This window comes from Kwoniella europaea, chromosome 2 (assembly GCF_036810445.1).
Source record: "Kwoniella europaea PYCC6329 chromosome 2, complete sequence".
Classification (NCBI taxonomy): Eukaryota; Fungi; Basidiomycota; class Tremellomycetes; order Tremellales; family Cryptococcaceae; genus Kwoniella; species Kwoniella europaea.
Genome location: NC_089488.1, coordinates 1,245,230 through 1,260,576, shown reverse-complemented (window position 1 = coordinate 1,260,576; position 15,347 = coordinate 1,245,230). Strand labels below are relative to the sequence as shown.

At 43.9% G+C, this 15,347-nt stretch overlaps 8 protein-coding genes across 8 annotated transcripts; 3 read left to right on the top strand and 5 right to left on the bottom strand.

Annotated features, from left to right (window-relative positions):
- Nucleotides 1–158: 158 nt before the first annotated feature.
- Nucleotides 159–1,396, top strand: V865_006800 (uncharacterized protein; the record flags this gene model as incomplete). Its single annotated transcript, XM_066230557.1, has 8 exons — nucleotides 159–234; nucleotides 299–389; nucleotides 454–467; nucleotides 547–559; nucleotides 623–774; nucleotides 837–870; nucleotides 943–1,088; nucleotides 1,347–1,396. The coding sequence occupies 8 exons, from the start codon at nucleotides 159–161 to the stop codon at nucleotides 1,394–1,396; spliced, it is 576 nt and encodes a 191-aa protein (XP_066086654.1).
- A 273-nt stretch (nucleotides 1,397–1,669) lies between these two features.
- V865_006799 (uncharacterized protein) lies at nucleotides 1,670–2,584 on the bottom strand (the record flags this gene model as incomplete). Its single annotated transcript, XM_066230556.1, has 2 exons — nucleotides 1,670–2,147; nucleotides 2,256–2,584. The coding sequence occupies 2 exons, from the start codon at nucleotides 2,582–2,584 to the stop codon at nucleotides 1,670–1,672; spliced, it is 807 nt and encodes a 268-aa protein (XP_066086653.1).
- A 495-nt stretch (nucleotides 2,585–3,079) lies between these two features.
- Nucleotides 3,080–3,824, bottom strand: V865_006798 (uncharacterized protein; the record flags this gene model as incomplete). Its single annotated transcript, XM_066230555.1, has 2 exons — nucleotides 3,080–3,614; nucleotides 3,679–3,824. 2 exons carry the CDS (start codon nucleotides 3,822–3,824, stop codon nucleotides 3,080–3,082), a joined length of 681 nt encoding a protein of 226 aa, XP_066086652.1.
- Nucleotides 3,825–4,101: 277 nt separating this feature from the next.
- On the bottom strand, nucleotides 4,102–5,100 carry V865_006797 (uncharacterized protein; the record flags this gene model as incomplete). Its single annotated transcript, XM_066230554.1, has 4 exons — nucleotides 4,102–4,169; nucleotides 4,243–4,300; nucleotides 4,404–4,761; nucleotides 4,823–5,100. 4 exons carry the CDS (start codon nucleotides 5,098–5,100, stop codon nucleotides 4,102–4,104), a joined length of 762 nt encoding a protein of 253 aa, XP_066086651.1.
- A 379-nt stretch (nucleotides 5,101–5,479) lies between these two features.
- Nucleotides 5,480–7,744, top strand: V865_006796 (uncharacterized protein; the record flags this gene model as incomplete). The annotated part of the gene is made up of 12 exons (XM_066230553.1): nucleotides 5,480–5,713; nucleotides 5,780–5,839; nucleotides 5,912–5,933; nucleotides 5,988–6,082; nucleotides 6,137–6,158; nucleotides 6,213–6,344; nucleotides 6,412–6,469; nucleotides 6,534–6,843; nucleotides 6,903–6,952; nucleotides 7,019–7,051; nucleotides 7,118–7,444; nucleotides 7,603–7,744. 12 exons carry the CDS (start codon nucleotides 5,480–5,482, stop codon nucleotides 7,742–7,744), a joined length of 1,485 nt encoding a protein of 494 aa, XP_066086650.1.
- Nucleotides 7,745–7,822: 78 nt separating this feature from the next.
- V865_006795 (uncharacterized protein) lies at nucleotides 7,823–10,218 on the bottom strand (the record flags this gene model as incomplete). Its single annotated transcript, XM_066230552.1, has 10 exons — nucleotides 7,823–7,894; nucleotides 7,980–8,053; nucleotides 8,136–8,274; nucleotides 8,339–8,426; nucleotides 8,506–8,951; nucleotides 9,013–9,108; nucleotides 9,201–9,316; nucleotides 9,395–9,704; nucleotides 9,804–9,995; nucleotides 10,069–10,218. The coding sequence occupies 10 exons, from the start codon at nucleotides 10,216–10,218 to the stop codon at nucleotides 7,823–7,825; spliced, it is 1,683 nt and encodes a 560-aa protein (XP_066086649.1).
- Nucleotides 10,219–10,706: 488 nt separating this feature from the next.
- V865_006794 (uncharacterized protein) lies at nucleotides 10,707–12,070 on the top strand (the record flags this gene model as incomplete). The annotated part of the gene is made up of 5 exons (XM_066230551.1): nucleotides 10,707–10,896; nucleotides 10,961–11,405; nucleotides 11,522–11,762; nucleotides 11,839–11,903; nucleotides 12,007–12,070. 5 exons carry the CDS (start codon nucleotides 10,707–10,709, stop codon nucleotides 12,068–12,070), a joined length of 1,005 nt encoding a protein of 334 aa, XP_066086648.1.
- A 460-nt stretch (nucleotides 12,071–12,530) lies between these two features.
- On the bottom strand, nucleotides 12,531–15,153 carry V865_006793 (uncharacterized protein; the record flags this gene model as incomplete). The annotated part of the gene is made up of 8 exons (XM_066230550.1): nucleotides 12,531–12,583; nucleotides 12,659–13,243; nucleotides 13,347–13,889; nucleotides 13,960–14,076; nucleotides 14,139–14,234; nucleotides 14,305–14,416; nucleotides 14,490–14,762; nucleotides 14,833–15,153. 8 exons carry the CDS (start codon nucleotides 15,151–15,153, stop codon nucleotides 12,531–12,533), a joined length of 2,100 nt encoding a protein of 699 aa, XP_066086647.1.
- Between the last annotated feature and the right edge of the window lie 194 nt (nucleotides 15,154–15,347).

The following is a 15,347-nucleotide window of genomic DNA, read 5'->3' as shown; positions in this document are numbered from 1 at the left end:
CGTGTTGAGCTTGGACCAACACTCATCACCAGTTACCCCGCAATCCCAGTCCCAATGCTAATCACAGTCAGCGCAACAACAGGATACGACTGACTCAAGACGTGTTCATCGTCAACGGTCTCATGTTATGACATAGAATTATATACAAATCATATACAATGTCAGCACCTACAAGAGCAGCTCCTCCTCCACCACCAGTAGCGAACGGGGATGACGATCAGGGTGCTTCAGCTAGTACGTCCAATCTCAGATACATCTACGCTTGGGCCATTCCAATTGACTGATTTCTACGAGGTAGATGAACGACTATTGGCAGCTGCTAAACACGATAACGAAGAGATGTTTGAGAGTGCTCTGAGTGAAGTGAAAGATGTGAATTACGTTGATGGGTGAGCTGGTCCTTGTGGAATGAAGGAAAGGGATATAGCTAATGCATCGAGATAACACTGATAGACTAGGTAACACCGGTGAGTAAGATATGTCAAGTTATCAATGACAGAATGATATCTTCTAACGTACGACGGGCCTCTGTGACCCGTCATGTAGCTTTACATTACGCGTAAGCACCCTTCTTTCGACTTCATGAATATAGAATATCGATTGATTCTTGATGGATATGCAGAATCATACATGCATCAACATCGATATTGGAACCCTTACTAGAGCACGAGACTTGTGATGTAGATATACGAAATAGACTACAGGGCGATACACCGCTACATATTGCTGTGAGGAATAGATGGGAAGATCATGAAGGGTTGAGGTTGTTCCTAGGTGAGCTCAGCTATTCGATATATTTTATACTTTGCTGATATCGGTTATGATATTCTATCTAGTGGGACATTTGTTAGAAGCTGGAGCAGATACCAAGTGAGTACACATCCATTCTTTGATTATCCTCACACTCAGAATACATCCATATTCAACCTTTGTTTGACGCAGGATCAAAAATCGATATAACCAGAAACCCATAGACCTCCTTCCTCCACCTAGTAACGACCCAGAGTCAGACGATGAGAAGATCCGGGCGGCTATAAGAAGGACAGAAGCTGAGGAGATGATTGCGGATAAAGGTGATATTGTGGAAGGTAAGTTTGTGGGAAACCATTCTCCTCTTCTCTCTTGTCTTTCTTATCAAGCTTCCCTCCCCTCGCCTCCCTTTGTACTTGCTGTTTGTATCTTCAGCTTGCTTCTTCTAAGTTCTGTCGCGTCTTTCAACCATTTGGTTTCCTTGTATCCCAATCTGTATCTCGGTTTCTTCCACCCCCGCTGCCCCAGCAGTAGAATCAGTATGGGCCAAATCTCAAAACAGGGGAAAAAAGCTGATCTAAATATACTGCTGCTAGATGATGATGATATAGTCGACCCAAACGACATAGCATCAGATTCTGACTAAGATTGATATACTGATTATTCCAGTTATTTGCATGTTATATGATGGGATGTATTGTATTTCGGTACGTACAGGATGGGAATTAAGTTGAATGGATAGAAGGTAGCAGTACACAACTCTTTCATTCACTTTGACTAGTGGCCATCCTCTTTCATATGTAAAGCAAATTTCAAGTCCTCGGCTACTTAGGCTTATAATATATCTCACTGATTAAAAGGGAATCTCACAAAGTCAGTTAATTCACTTACCTCGCTATGAAATTCCTGCATCCAAAGGTCAACTTACCGGAGTCAAATTACTCATGAACCTCGCCGATACAGCTAACCAATAAATCTCTCCTTCTTTATCAATGGTACCAATCTGGCTATTGGCTTCGCTGTCTCTTGATGGGCTTTCATACCCCCTGATTGATGCAATCACCCTGCTAGCTGTATATACATCGTCGAATTGCGCAGCAAGATTGAACAACTCGAATTGATGTTTCATACCATATCGATCGATAGGTCGAAGACCCGCTAAGAGCTTGATACCTACTTCGGGGGTTTTGAGGGTAAGACTTAATTTGAGTGTTTTATGCAAAGTCTCCCATTTTATATCTTTTGGTAAACATACGATGGTAGGATTGGGGATATTGGGATTATGGTGGATGGATAGGAAAGTTGAAATGTATAGATTACGAATGGGTTTAGGGGATTTATTGATTAGGTTTAATTGATCTTCATTGAAGATCATCTCATGACGGGCTGAGTTCACACTGCGTAGTCGATCAGCTGATTAGCGGATCGGTATAAAGGATGTGGTATGAGATATCGCATATGGTAAGGATGATGGATACTAAATTATGAAGGTGATGAATGCTTACATATATTCAGACTCTGTTTGTGATTTATCTCTATCATTCTTCAGGATTTTGTCCTTTCCCTTGTTCACGACAGCTTTGAAATTTTGAAAGACACTCCTCAGTCCTGTGGCAATGCGAGTATCTGTCGTTTGGTCAAGTGGAAGTGGTGTGGTAGACTGTCGAGAATCGTGATTGATCGAATTGTTAAGACATGAAGATGATATCTTAGATAAATTGTCGATCTTCCACCCGATCCATGTGAGATGAGATACCAGAATCAGGAAGAGGATCGTGAGACAGAGGATGGTACTGGTGGAGAATGTTGATTTCGATCTTGAACTTTTGGACATGCTTGAATAAATCGAAGGTGATCGATGATGATCTTGTGGAAAAGTGGCGAATGAGGAGAAACACTGTACTGTATATTATATCGAGTACTGTTGATACCTCTGAGTGTGGGAACATGCACTATTGCTTTTGCTCAGAAATGGAATGCGAAGCTGCTGTACGAATCTGTCTGACATATACGTATAGCGAGGAAAGGGGAGCCTAGTCTGATCTATGTATGTGCATTTTAGACTGGGCGTTTTTTGTCAACGAAGTATATGAATAAGATCCCTCAATGCGATCCATGAGACTGCAGCTGTGGTGTTATACAATCGATACTTTATTTCATATTGACAGACTGACCATCGTATTTACTCGTTCTTAAAGCTTGATTTTACAATGGAATTCATACCGTATATTTCGAAAGATTCACTACAAAGACCTTCGGTGAATCACTTCATTGTCGCGTTCTTTCACTATCATGAGTTCCGTTTCATAAGCGAATTTCAACCCAGCTTTTAAAAGTGCAGACTCACGGAGAGCACATTTTCAAGGAACCTACTGGCAACTTCCCCCCAGTAGGCACTTGAACGAGGTTCAGCTCGCTCCTGGCATTGGGCATGAGCTTTGGCATAAGCGCCAATCCAGGCACTGGGTAGCTGTCTTAATTGAGACTGAGGCCACCGATCTCTCGTCCAAAAATTTCCTTGGTAACCGATTCTACCAGAACAACCTATATCGCGGATGGCCCAAAAGCCTGTTGCTACATCATCGAATTTGCTTGCTAACAGAAACATCTCAAAATTATCCACCACCGGCTTTCCCGCTCGAATCCAGCTTTTCAATAGTGCCGGCCCATGATGGCAAGCCTCGAAACGAAGAAAGAGCTCTCCCGCTTCTTTGATCCTCCACCATCGAACGTCTTGTAGATCGATGTCTTTGTCTACAAGGGCGGATAAGAAGATATGAAGGACGTCCGAAAAATTTTCCAACTTTAGTTCTTTCTGTTGCTTTTTTGAGTCACCAACTTCCAGCATGTAACGGAAGACTTTGCTACGGGAATATCCCAAAAGTGACTTATATCAGAGCACGATGCCGAACTGAAGAACGAACTCACCTTGCTTCGGCTAATTTCGAGCTCTCTACACGAAATGCTTCGTTTTCCGAGCTGATCATTACGAAGTCACCTTGTCCACGATCGAAGCCAGCAGCGTAAGGTACACTGACACCTTCTTTAGAGGTGTATGAGCCCGGCATGGTCATTATGAGAGGAAACTATGTCTGTAAGAAGACGATTAGCAAAATCAAGTGAGAAAAGATCACAGACAAGGTTCTTTGTTCTGCCAACTGTCCAGTGGTCATGCTTCTGAGGTTGATGTAGACACAAATCAGACTGGGCAATCAAAATGACGTCTCTCTTCTCAATGGGACAGCTCCACGCACTTCGTCTACGACGCAAGAGTACATATACATAGCAAGTCATACAAACAAGTTGGGTACAATTCACATGTCCTCATTCGTAACTACAGAAATCATTTGTTCACCTCATGGGAAATCCACAAGCACCAATAATGCCGAGAAGTCGAGGTCCATTGGTACCGTAAGTCACTATGACACGCAAGAGGGTCAGCGATTTTGGTTATGATAGTGGTAGGGTTCATCAAGTAATTTTGCGACTCACTGGCGCTGAACTCTCCATGAACGCGCCAGGAACGCATCTCCAGAATTTCCTCTGGCAGCTATCAGCGTACACGCAAGCGTGCAGAGCATTCGCATAATCCCATGCCCACTTCTCAGGTAAAGCTAGCATGGTATCTTTATTGTAGAACTTTCTTCCTTTACTTGTTTTTCATTGTATCGCCCTATGTTTCCCATGATCCGACAACCTGCAAATACGTCATCTAGGTAGGCTGCGTACCGCATGAGCTCGAAAGAGTGATGTAGACCGTATGTGTCGATAGGCGAGAGACTCCTCAGTAATAGTCGTCGAGTCTCACGTGTTTGCACGCCAATACTGAGATTGAGGGATCCCTTGAAAGTATCCCATTTGACTTTGTTGGGTGATTTGAAGGTATCTGGGCTGTCATGAGCTAGATTGTATAGCCTTCTAGCTGCTTTGGAGTATGTCCTCATAGCGGTTTGAGTCTTCGCAGCTTGTCCTTCATCACCATCTGACTGGTGTGTGGCTTGCAGGGGACCACTGAAGCAAAGTGCCATAAGAACTGCTGTGATATGTCGCTAACAAAACTTCAAAGACTTACGGGACCTCAAAGCTGGCTTGAGGGAACTCGTGGTCATCCTTCATGATCTTGTCCTCAAGAACTGTCATCGTCATTGAGGGCTGAACTGGAGGTTGATCAACGAATCGAAGGGGATGCACAATCGTTGGTACAATTTTTGGAGGTCCATCCAGAACGAGCTGAGAGAGACCGTTCATCTTGAAGTATACCCATACCAGATAAGGAATGTACAACAAAGACAGCAGGAAGGCAATACAGATCATGATTGTGCTTGGAGGGGTCGATGGTTTATGGGACATGGTGGTGGCACTGAGAAGGTGAGGATGGGACAAAAGAAAGGCAACCCCTTAGCTTCAACTGGTTTTGACTTGAGGATAAAGACTTTCTCTTTCTCACCTGACACAAGGTTGCGAATGGACGGGATATACGACGGTTCGTACTGCATCATCCGTGCCAGCCTTGTTCTCCCAAGGATGATTGCCACATATGGCTGAGCTGTGTGTGATGAGCGATAGCCGACGGGGATCGTCCACTTACTATAACATGACGATCACGAACCTCCACTTACGAGTGCTCCTTCATCCTCCTTACTTTCTCGGCACCGATTTACTTATATACAGCTATATATACATGATACCATCGTTGTGGGCATATGATCATTGACATTGAGCCCTAGCAATGCAGCCTGTCCACCTCGTCATTCTCATCCACGGACTGTACGGCTCCTCACTCAACTTGGCGGCGGTAAAAGAAGAACTCCAGATTTTATCGTCACAGCAGATCCCTTCGTCTCCTGCGAGTTCACGCTCGACTGCGAGGTCTTTAGAGACAGTCGTATATCTGCCTGAAGGGATCAAAGGCGCTCGAACATGGGATGGGATTGATGTCTGTGCTTATAGGATCGTAGAGGAGGCAAGTCTCGTCGCTCCTCATCGCATCTGATCATATGCCATCGTTTAACCTACTTATTTTCAATAGATTGATCGAGAGATTGAGAGACTGGAAGATCAGGGCAAAGATATCGTAGGGTTCTCAGTGGTGCGTTCTGATTCAATCTCTCTGATGAGTCAAGGGGCTGACCCTTGCTGTATGCCTTGTTCTGTGTCCTAGATGGGGTACTCATTGGGAGGACGTAAGCCTCTTCCATGACAAGGGTTGAATATTTCCGAAACTGACGTATGATCAGTCATATCCCGATACATCATCGGTGTCCTGCATTCCAGACAGCCTTCCTTCTTTTCCAGACACAAGCCAATATCATTCTCTACAGCGGCTACGCCGGTGAGTTACTTTTGGTCCGGAGTACGCCTAACTGATGCATGCTTGAGTCGATAGCATTTAGGGGTTCTCAAATATGGTAAGTGGGAATAACGGGCTCAATGTAATGTACTGCACTAAGCTCCTCAGATAGGTACACTCACCAACACAGTGGTACATACTGTTGGGAGACAGCTGTTCAGCCGTAGTGGAAGGCAGATATACTGTTTAGATAAAGAACCGGAATGGGCAGGAAGGGGATTGTTGGAATTGATGGCTGATCCTGGTAAGCTGCTCAGATGTGTGGATCTAGAATAATGGGTCACAACCTTCAAAACTGATGTTCGAAGTAGATCACGTGTTCATTCAAGCCTTAAAGATTTTTCCGAAAGTAATGATAATAGCGAATGGGTAAGCTATCCCCCCCCTCCCTCTGCAATGTTGTGACGAAGCTCAGATATCTGTCCATACACAGCTGCGAAGATCAAACCGTGCCGTATCCAACCGCATCCATCAGCTCCTCCGACCCATTCTCTGATCCGTCAATACTGGATATCGAAGTAGATGACGATCATATAGTCCGATCCTGGAAGAGGATCGAACTGCCTGATCCTGATGATCTACCTGTAGATCACAGTATGGACCTTGACGACGATGGTGAAGAAGTTCAGATACAGATCAAAGTGATGAAGTCTCCAATCAACAGGATACCGACCGAATGGAAAGGTAGAAGAAGACAACCGCTTCCACCTCCCTTTATGGTGTTTCCTTGGCCTATCAATTATGTGAGTCAAACGATGGGATATCTACGATCTATGAGGAGCTGATGCACAGCCTGACATAGCTGTTATTCTTGATATTCCCTTTACTCTTGCCATTCGTCCTGATATATCTGTAAGTCCAGCTGCTTAGATCTAAAAAGAGACATTTCAGCTGATTCTTCGTATTTCGAATGCTTAGAGCTGGGGCTATAACGCTGCATAACTTCCACTCGTACGTCCCTTCATGCGAACAAGCTTAGATACGACTTGATACTGACATCGTTAGATATCACCATAGTCGCAAACGTATACAATCCCACCGTAACTCGCTCGACCGTCAGCCGCTTCTCGTCTCCTCGTCCTCCTCTCTTGCCAACGCGATTGAAGATGTGACTACAGAACTTCGAGATACCCTATCAGACTCAGTTAGACCGTCCACGTCGATTGACGGTATCTCCACACCGCCGCTATCAGAACCGGTCGAACATAGTAAAACCGCTCCATTGCTTTTAACGCCCGCGCAGAAAGCGATGATACGTAATCTGAATGAGGCGATCCCTCATGCGGAGAGAGTGATAGCTTGGTTTCCGTGGGCGTATAACAGTCATGCTATGTTGATCTGCCGGTGAGTACTGCCGTTCATTGACATAATCCCTTCGCCCTCCTTCGCATCCTTTTTTCCTGATCGTGACTTCGCAAAACGCCTTGCTGCTCTCCACATTTCCCTCTTGGAAATTCATGTCCGAAAATGAGAGAGTTTCCATTGATAAATTGGCCTGATAGGGACACAAAGCGATTTCCATGGCAGGAAGACGGGAGAGGTGTAGTCAGAAGATGGACAAAGTTTGCTTATCAAGCAGGTATAGAACAATTGGGTGAAGATAGAAATAATGATGATAGTTCATCAATGACGGTACACGATTGAACGGGACACTCTGATGCACCATTGTAAGACCTCTATAGGAATTTAATGTACTGCAAAATGCATAGATTGTAGTCATCATTATAATGGCTTCTCACCTGGACCAAATACTGGTCTATCAAAAACGAGATTATCCAAAGCTCGAGTGTTGAGCTGAATATGGAGGATATCCAAGGATCAGTACTTGGTCTCTCAAGAAAGATTTTCTGTTTCAAGCTCTGACTAATGGTACACTCACCAAATGCGGTCCAAGTTGATCCAAACGATTCACACCTAATAGACGTAAAGTAGTTTGAATCTCGTCTCGCATGACTATGAAAGTCAATCGTAAGCATGAAGCATGACGTCCTCTCAGTGGATTATCATATAAGTTCGGGGCTGAGATTTTACTCACTCTCGATAGCATGTACGACACCTTCTTCACCGTATGTCAGAGAATACAGGAAAGGTCGACCCATTCCCACTCCCTTGGCACCAAGGCATAATGCTTTGACTACGTCTGTTCCTCTTCTGCACCCTCCGTCAAGATATACCTGTAACCCTTTCGTTAGTTCATAAACATCGTATACTTTCAGGTCAGTGAGACTATCGACTCACTTCACACTTCTTCAAAAGCTCCGGGCAGATCTTGTTGATTTCTAATAAAGTGTACATGGCAGGAGGAGATCCATCAAGTGCTCGGCCACTAAACATTGTAACTTATCAGTATAAAATTCCAATTCAACATGCTATGCTGAATCTACTTTCAAATTCAATTTACTCACCCATGATTGGACAAATAGATCGCGTCCACTCCCAGCTCAGCAGCTTTCATAGCATCTTCCACTGTCTGTACACCCTTCAATCCTATGGGCAACTTTGTATGTTTCCTCAACCAAGCTACATCATTCCAATTTAATTTCGGGTCAATGAACCCTCCAACCGATCGCCCAATCCCACCACCTTTATTATCTGACGAAATCTTCCCTCCTGATATACCTGATGCTACCTCTACTTCCGCTCTACTCCTCTCATCTGCTTCTCTCTTTCCTGGAGCGGCAGCATCAACAGTCACGAATATCGCTTTTAGCCCCAAGTCGTTGATCTTACGTATCAAAGCTTCGGACTTGTCCCGGTTACGGTCGACGTAGAGTTGCATGAAGAATGGTTGAGTCGGGGAGGTACGGGAGTTGATTATATCTGGTAATGGAGCTGAGGCGTTGGTCGAGATCTGATGGGCAAAATTTAACTTAGGAGATGAAGACAGTAAATACGGTGTGATACTAGCTCACCATTTGTATGATATCACATTGACCTGCACCTTTAGCTAACAGACATTCTCCTTCTGGGTGGGCGAGCTTGGCCATACCAGCAGGCGAGATGAATATCTGGTTGATCGCACTCTGTCAGCTTTCCCATTGTCTTCTCGCTCGGTCTGAGATGCGTTGTGCGTTGAAAAGCGATATCACTGTTCACTCACAGGTAAAGAGGTCTCTTGACCTAACATCGTAGTTCTCGTATCGGCAATATCAACATCTATCATAATTCGAGGTCTGAAAAGGATCGAGTTGAATGCTCTTCTATTCAAATCGAGGGCTATCCAACAAACAAGAGTCAGCTAAGGTATATCACTAGGCAAGAAGTATAACCAAAGGAAGCATGACAGTGACTCACTATACTGATCCGTAGCTCCACTAGACATATAAGCCCAGGCTTTCCCTGTCAATATCCTTCTAGCAGCTTCATCAAAATCTGGTAAACCAATTATCTCGGCCAATTCAACCTTCCTCTCTTCCTTCTCGCCACTGGCCACCTTGTTTACTGTCTGAGGTAAAGTCATTGGATCTACCAATCCCATGAAATCCTCTTCATCTAGACCGTTCTCGATTGTCCCAGGTGGATGGATCGGATTGAATATCGCAGAGGCATCTCGTCCGGCTACTCGGTGGATATGTCCTGCCCCGCCTGGATGTATTTGAGCGAACTGTAAGATTAGATCATCGCATCCCATTCCATTAGCTCCGTTACTTGGTCATTGAAGTCAGACGATGATGATGATAATGGCAGAGGGTAAAATGCTCACTTCAGTCAGATCATATACCTTTCCATCAATCACTACCCAACAATCTTCAGGTGTATTATGCTTATTCACTTCGCTGAAAGGTATCAGGGCTCTTCCTACGGCTGTATCTTTGGTTGGTGCTGGGTCATCCGCAGCTTCTTCTAGTCGTATGGGACTGGTGAGTGCATATCCTATAGCTAGAGATGCTGCGGCCTACATCAAGCAAAGCAGGAAGATACCGATCAGCTTGATCCTCATACCGGGGTTTGCGCTAATTATCACTCACTGCACTACCTATCTGAAGGAATCTAGCTCTCGATCTAGCTTCTCTGGTAGCTGAGCCGCTTGACAAAGGTCTTTTGGGTATCTTCAGTGATCGTCGCGGTATCACACGGGGAGTTGCCAGTCTCAAAGCTGATCTCATGGTGTTCATCATCTTGATTATCTCAGTACAGTGATTATAGATTCAATCTTCCTTGAGATCACTTCACTCGTAGGTGTTTGACTATGGTATGGTTTGGTCGGGACTGACACGTCCGATACTATCTTTATATAGAGTAGACTGGTAGATTGTCTGTCTTTGCGCTCTCAGCTGTCCGATGAGTGCCAAACCCCGAGACTATCAACCTACATTCCTCTATCCTATCGTTGCTTGCAAATGAGAATCACGATATTCAAAATAATAACAGTAACTGAACGGTAAATCAAGGATCAATTCATTCCGGCCCGATACCGGTGGTGACTGCCACGTGTCAAAGGTACCTCCGGACGGTAAGTACCGGACCATCATAGTATGATAAAAGTCTGAATGAGCTACAGTGTGGTTTGTTAACATTCTATATCCATACCCAGTCGACATCGTCTTCGATTTTCACTCCATCATTCGAGTTTTATCAACCAGTAACGATATAGAAGCCATCCAGAATGTCTAGAGAATCAGTCTTGCTCTTCGGTCTAGGTGGTATTGGTGGGATCTACGCCTGCATCCTCCAATTATCTGGGAAATGTGATGTTCACGTAGTTGCCCGATCCAATTACGCTGCGGTGAAGGAAAAAGGATTCAAGTTGATCAGTCCCAAGTTTGGAAATCATGATGGATTGAAATTTGCTGGTGGTGAGTAACTCACCTCGTAATGTGCACGTAGGGGGCGGATGCTGATATGGGTTTTGTCTGATAGTCTGGAAATCGACTGAAGAAGCTGCTGCATCTGGAACGAAATTTTCTTATGTCCTCTGCGCCAATAAAGCTCTGCTCGATGCCAAACCCTCTCTCTCCGATCACTTACGACCCATCATCACCCCTTCCCTCACTTCCATCGTCCTCTTACAAAACGGTGTAGGTGCCGAAGAACCTTTACACCAGTCTTTCCCCGATACCACCATCATCTCAGCGGTCGTCTGGACAGGAGGCAAAGCCCTTCCTACTTCAGACGGTGTAGAGCAATTCAACAGGGAAGGTCTTACCATCGGTGTGGACTACAGGGACAACGGAGCTAAGAAAGAAGAAGAAGATGCTAAATTGGAGAAGCTTGTGGGATGGTTGAAAGCTGGTAAAGGTGATTGTACCGTTACGGAGGATATTCAGAGTGAACGATGGGTCAAAGTCATTTGGAATTGTTGTTGGTAAGTCAACACTCGAGTTAGGACCGTCTGGGTACCTGGAAGACGAGTCGTACCTATGTGGAAAGCTATACACATAAGAGTGGTATATACTGATCATTTGCTTTACTACGATGTAGGAACTCATTAACAACAGCCACAAGACTCAAGACCGGACCATTCTTCGATTCTTCATCCCAGGCCTTACCCCTCTGTTATACCGTCATGAGAGAGGTTGAAGCTGTAGCCAAAGCCAAGGGACTCAAGATCGAAGATGGAACAGTAGACAAATTGATCAAACAATGTACAGACGTTGCATATCCCGGTTTACCAAGTTCTATGATGGCTGATAATTTCGCTGGGAGACCTATGGAAGTTGAGGTGAGTCTCGTTCGAAGAACTCATATAGATACGAAATGTCAATGATGATCGAGCTGAGATCTCTTGGTTTTTTCAGGTCATTCTTGGAACACCCGTACGAGAAGGACAGAGATTAGGTGTACCCGTACCAACGTTGACAGCGTAAGTCATTCTTGGTCTATCGAATTAAATCTACATCGTCCCTAATTTGAGTCGAGTGGGGGACCACGTAGGACATAGCTGATACTTTGAATTGATTCATTAGCATCTACGCAATTGTCAAGGCTCTGGATTACGGGAACCAAAACCCCGAAGCTGCCAAGGCGTAATCATAGAATCTTATCTCATCTAGTATCTGGTAGAGATCAACATACAGGGCTATGCATGTATCTTGTATTGAAAGGATATTTCAAAGCGTGTTGCTGCTCATGCATGATGACTAAGATTGCACCGTATATCAGTCGAATTCACGAACAAGTTAGGACGAGTGATCGGGTTTGATATTCATGAATTATGTGCGATCTCTATGCATATATGATTTGTATGTATTTGTAAATTATGGCTGATGGAAAGCGAGGGAGATATTACATATTTTGAATGCTTGAGTATATATAATGCTTGAAAGAAAAATCCGTATCCTATATGCTTAGTCTGACTCTATTGACAATGTTCATTCATTTAATCTAAAAGGATCAAATAAGAAGTATATATCTATTAAGATATGAATTGATAAATGGAAGACGATAACAGAATCAAACAATATTTGTATAAACGAATACTGAATACTGATTATTCTGCAATAGTGGATGAGCTCGATGGGGTGGTCTGTTTCTCGTGGATAGCTAAATATCATTCAAACAAACATTGATCATTAGTGAATTGTTTTCATATTTGTTTTTGAACAGGGAAAAACTCACTATTGAAATGATGGAAAGCTGTATGACTCAACTCTCCCTCTTCTTCATGTTCATGTTCATGTTCCTGTTCTTCAATGGCAGCTTTCTTTTTCTGTTCCCAAAGCATTTTCAATTCCTTGACTCTCTGATGTCTATCTTTCTCAGCATCATATTGTAAATGTCTCTTCAAAACGTATCTCTCCCATACACTTAGATGTCTTGGGTGAACGGCAATACCGTGATATTCGTTCGCTCTACCTTCTCTGACAAATGCCCAATACCTATCTTGTTCTCTTAGATCCAATCCAGTCGTATCGGGGATGAACAACAATGTGACGATCACACCGGCTATACCGAATGGCCAAACTATCCAGAATCGAGTTCGAGTATCGACATAGTTGTAGATTACTGCTGGAAGTAATGCACCGACTTTACCTGATGCGGCGGATAGACCGTGGGCGGTAGCTCGGACTGAAACGGGGAATACCTCAGCGGCGAGTAGGAAGGTAGTGCAGTTGGGACCGAATTGCTGGAAGAATGAGGAAAGGTAATAGATAGTTTGGAATCCTCGGATGTGTTGAGGGGTAGAGAGTTCTTTGTACCAGACTAAGCAACAGTAATCGTATCAGCATGACCCTCAAGGTACAGATTATCTGGTTTTGGTTCATATTATCGAAGAGGGTAGTTTAAAGTTGAACAGGTAACTCACTAGCAGCGATTAAGAATAGCACACCATCGCCTAAGAACCCAATAATCTGCATTCTCTTTCTTCCATAAAATTTATGATCGATAAACAACGCAGCGAGGTAATATCCAACGAGTGAAACACCGATGTTGACCAAGTTCCAATTCCAGGTCGTGACGACATTGCCTACACTGGAAGGTGAAATGATATTGATAAAAGTAGAAGCGAACAATTTGTTTCCGTAAAACAAGAAATCGTTGAAAAGCCATCCCATGGTGGTACCGATCAACCTCCCTGCGAAATGGGTAGAAACCAACTTGAGGGAATGAAGATCGTATCCTGATTGATTGACTCTTGAATTCTTCTTTGATTTTTTCAAAGCAGCGGAAGAATATTTCTTCTTGTAGAATCGGAAATAAGCCAACCAGAGGGTCATTACTGCCATTACACCGAAGGAGACTCGGAAGGTCCATTGGGCAGAGACGGTTGAATAAGGTGGATTGGCAGAATGGTGGAAGATCAATAAGAGGATGATCAAGATTCCCTGGTTGAATAGTTGACCCCAACCTAGAATAAACAAAAGGTATGAATCAGCACTGTAAAACCGTTTACCCGTTGACATTTGGAGATGACCCACCCTGCATCAGGAATGCCAAGACAACATTTCTACCTCTGTGCAATTTGTCATCTTTCTGTGACCCAGCGACGGATTTCGATTCCATTGCCGTGGTAGAGGTCATAGGGTATTCACCACCTAGAATAGGGCGGAATCAATCAGCATGAACCCATGTTATAAGACCAGTTTAGACGACTTACCAACACCAATACCGTAGAAGAATTGGGAGAAACCATAACAGATGACCCAGCCTTCAAGGGAAGTACCCCAAGATGCAGTGAGCATGACCAGACCGACTATAATGAAGTACGAGGAACACTAAACATCAGCTTTGGGCTATAGCAATTAGGCGTATCAATCACTTACTTGTCATTACCAAAGCGTCTTGTACTAAACCTGCTTTCCTACCTATCCAATCACCTTCGATACCCACTAAGATCTGACCGAGGATGATACCGATGATTTGAAGGTAATCGACCTATATATGGTGATTAGCATGATTGTTTGAATGTGATATTGCCAGAAGAATCAAGAAGGAAATAAGTACTCACCGCAGCGACCCAGTTTGAATCACAGACTTCATGAGTTTTCCAACACAGTGGCCAAACTGCTTTATACAATGCCCCCAAATTACCTATCGAGAACAAAGTATAACCCTCTGTGAACAATCCAAATCCACCCATGACGTATTTCTTGGTGTAGACCGATAAAGGTGATAAGGGGTCCTTCTTGAACATACTCCATACGTGTCGTACTTCTCTCATCACCTCGGTGTGATTTTGAGTGTGGACCCATGATCGTCTTTCTGAACCTGGTAAATCTGCCTATAAACGTCAAGAACACCTAAATCAGCTAGATTTTTGACATTATAGTGAGAGTGTACAATAGACTTACCCAATAAACACCATCTTTGTAAGAATCTTCTGGAGCCAAATCATGATATAGCGGATGATCCATATTGAACCCTTCCTTTTTCAGCGCATGGTCAATCTTCTCTGGATCGGGACCTCCCGAACTATATCGTCGAGATTTATCGTTGAAATCAGGTGAGGGAGGATCGAGCGAAGAGAATGTTTGACCTTCGATATTAGGGTTGTTATTTTGTATCCTTGGAGAACCGGATAGAGACAATACAGCTGGAGAAGGGGCATTGGAATCGGGAGCGATCATGGGGGTCTGTTGATCCTCACCCCGAAGGATGAATGAGAGAGCCATGGTGGATGATTATGTTGGATAGGCGAGAGTTCAAATGGGAAAGTTGGATTTCGATGGTTTTGTATCAGATGAGTTGGAGCAAGACGAGACGAGATGAATCGACGTTTTGAAGATATTCTTCAACTACGTCACCTGACCGTACGAGTATGTTCGTCCTTCCTTTCACTTGTAGAACCGTAGGCACAAACCAACTG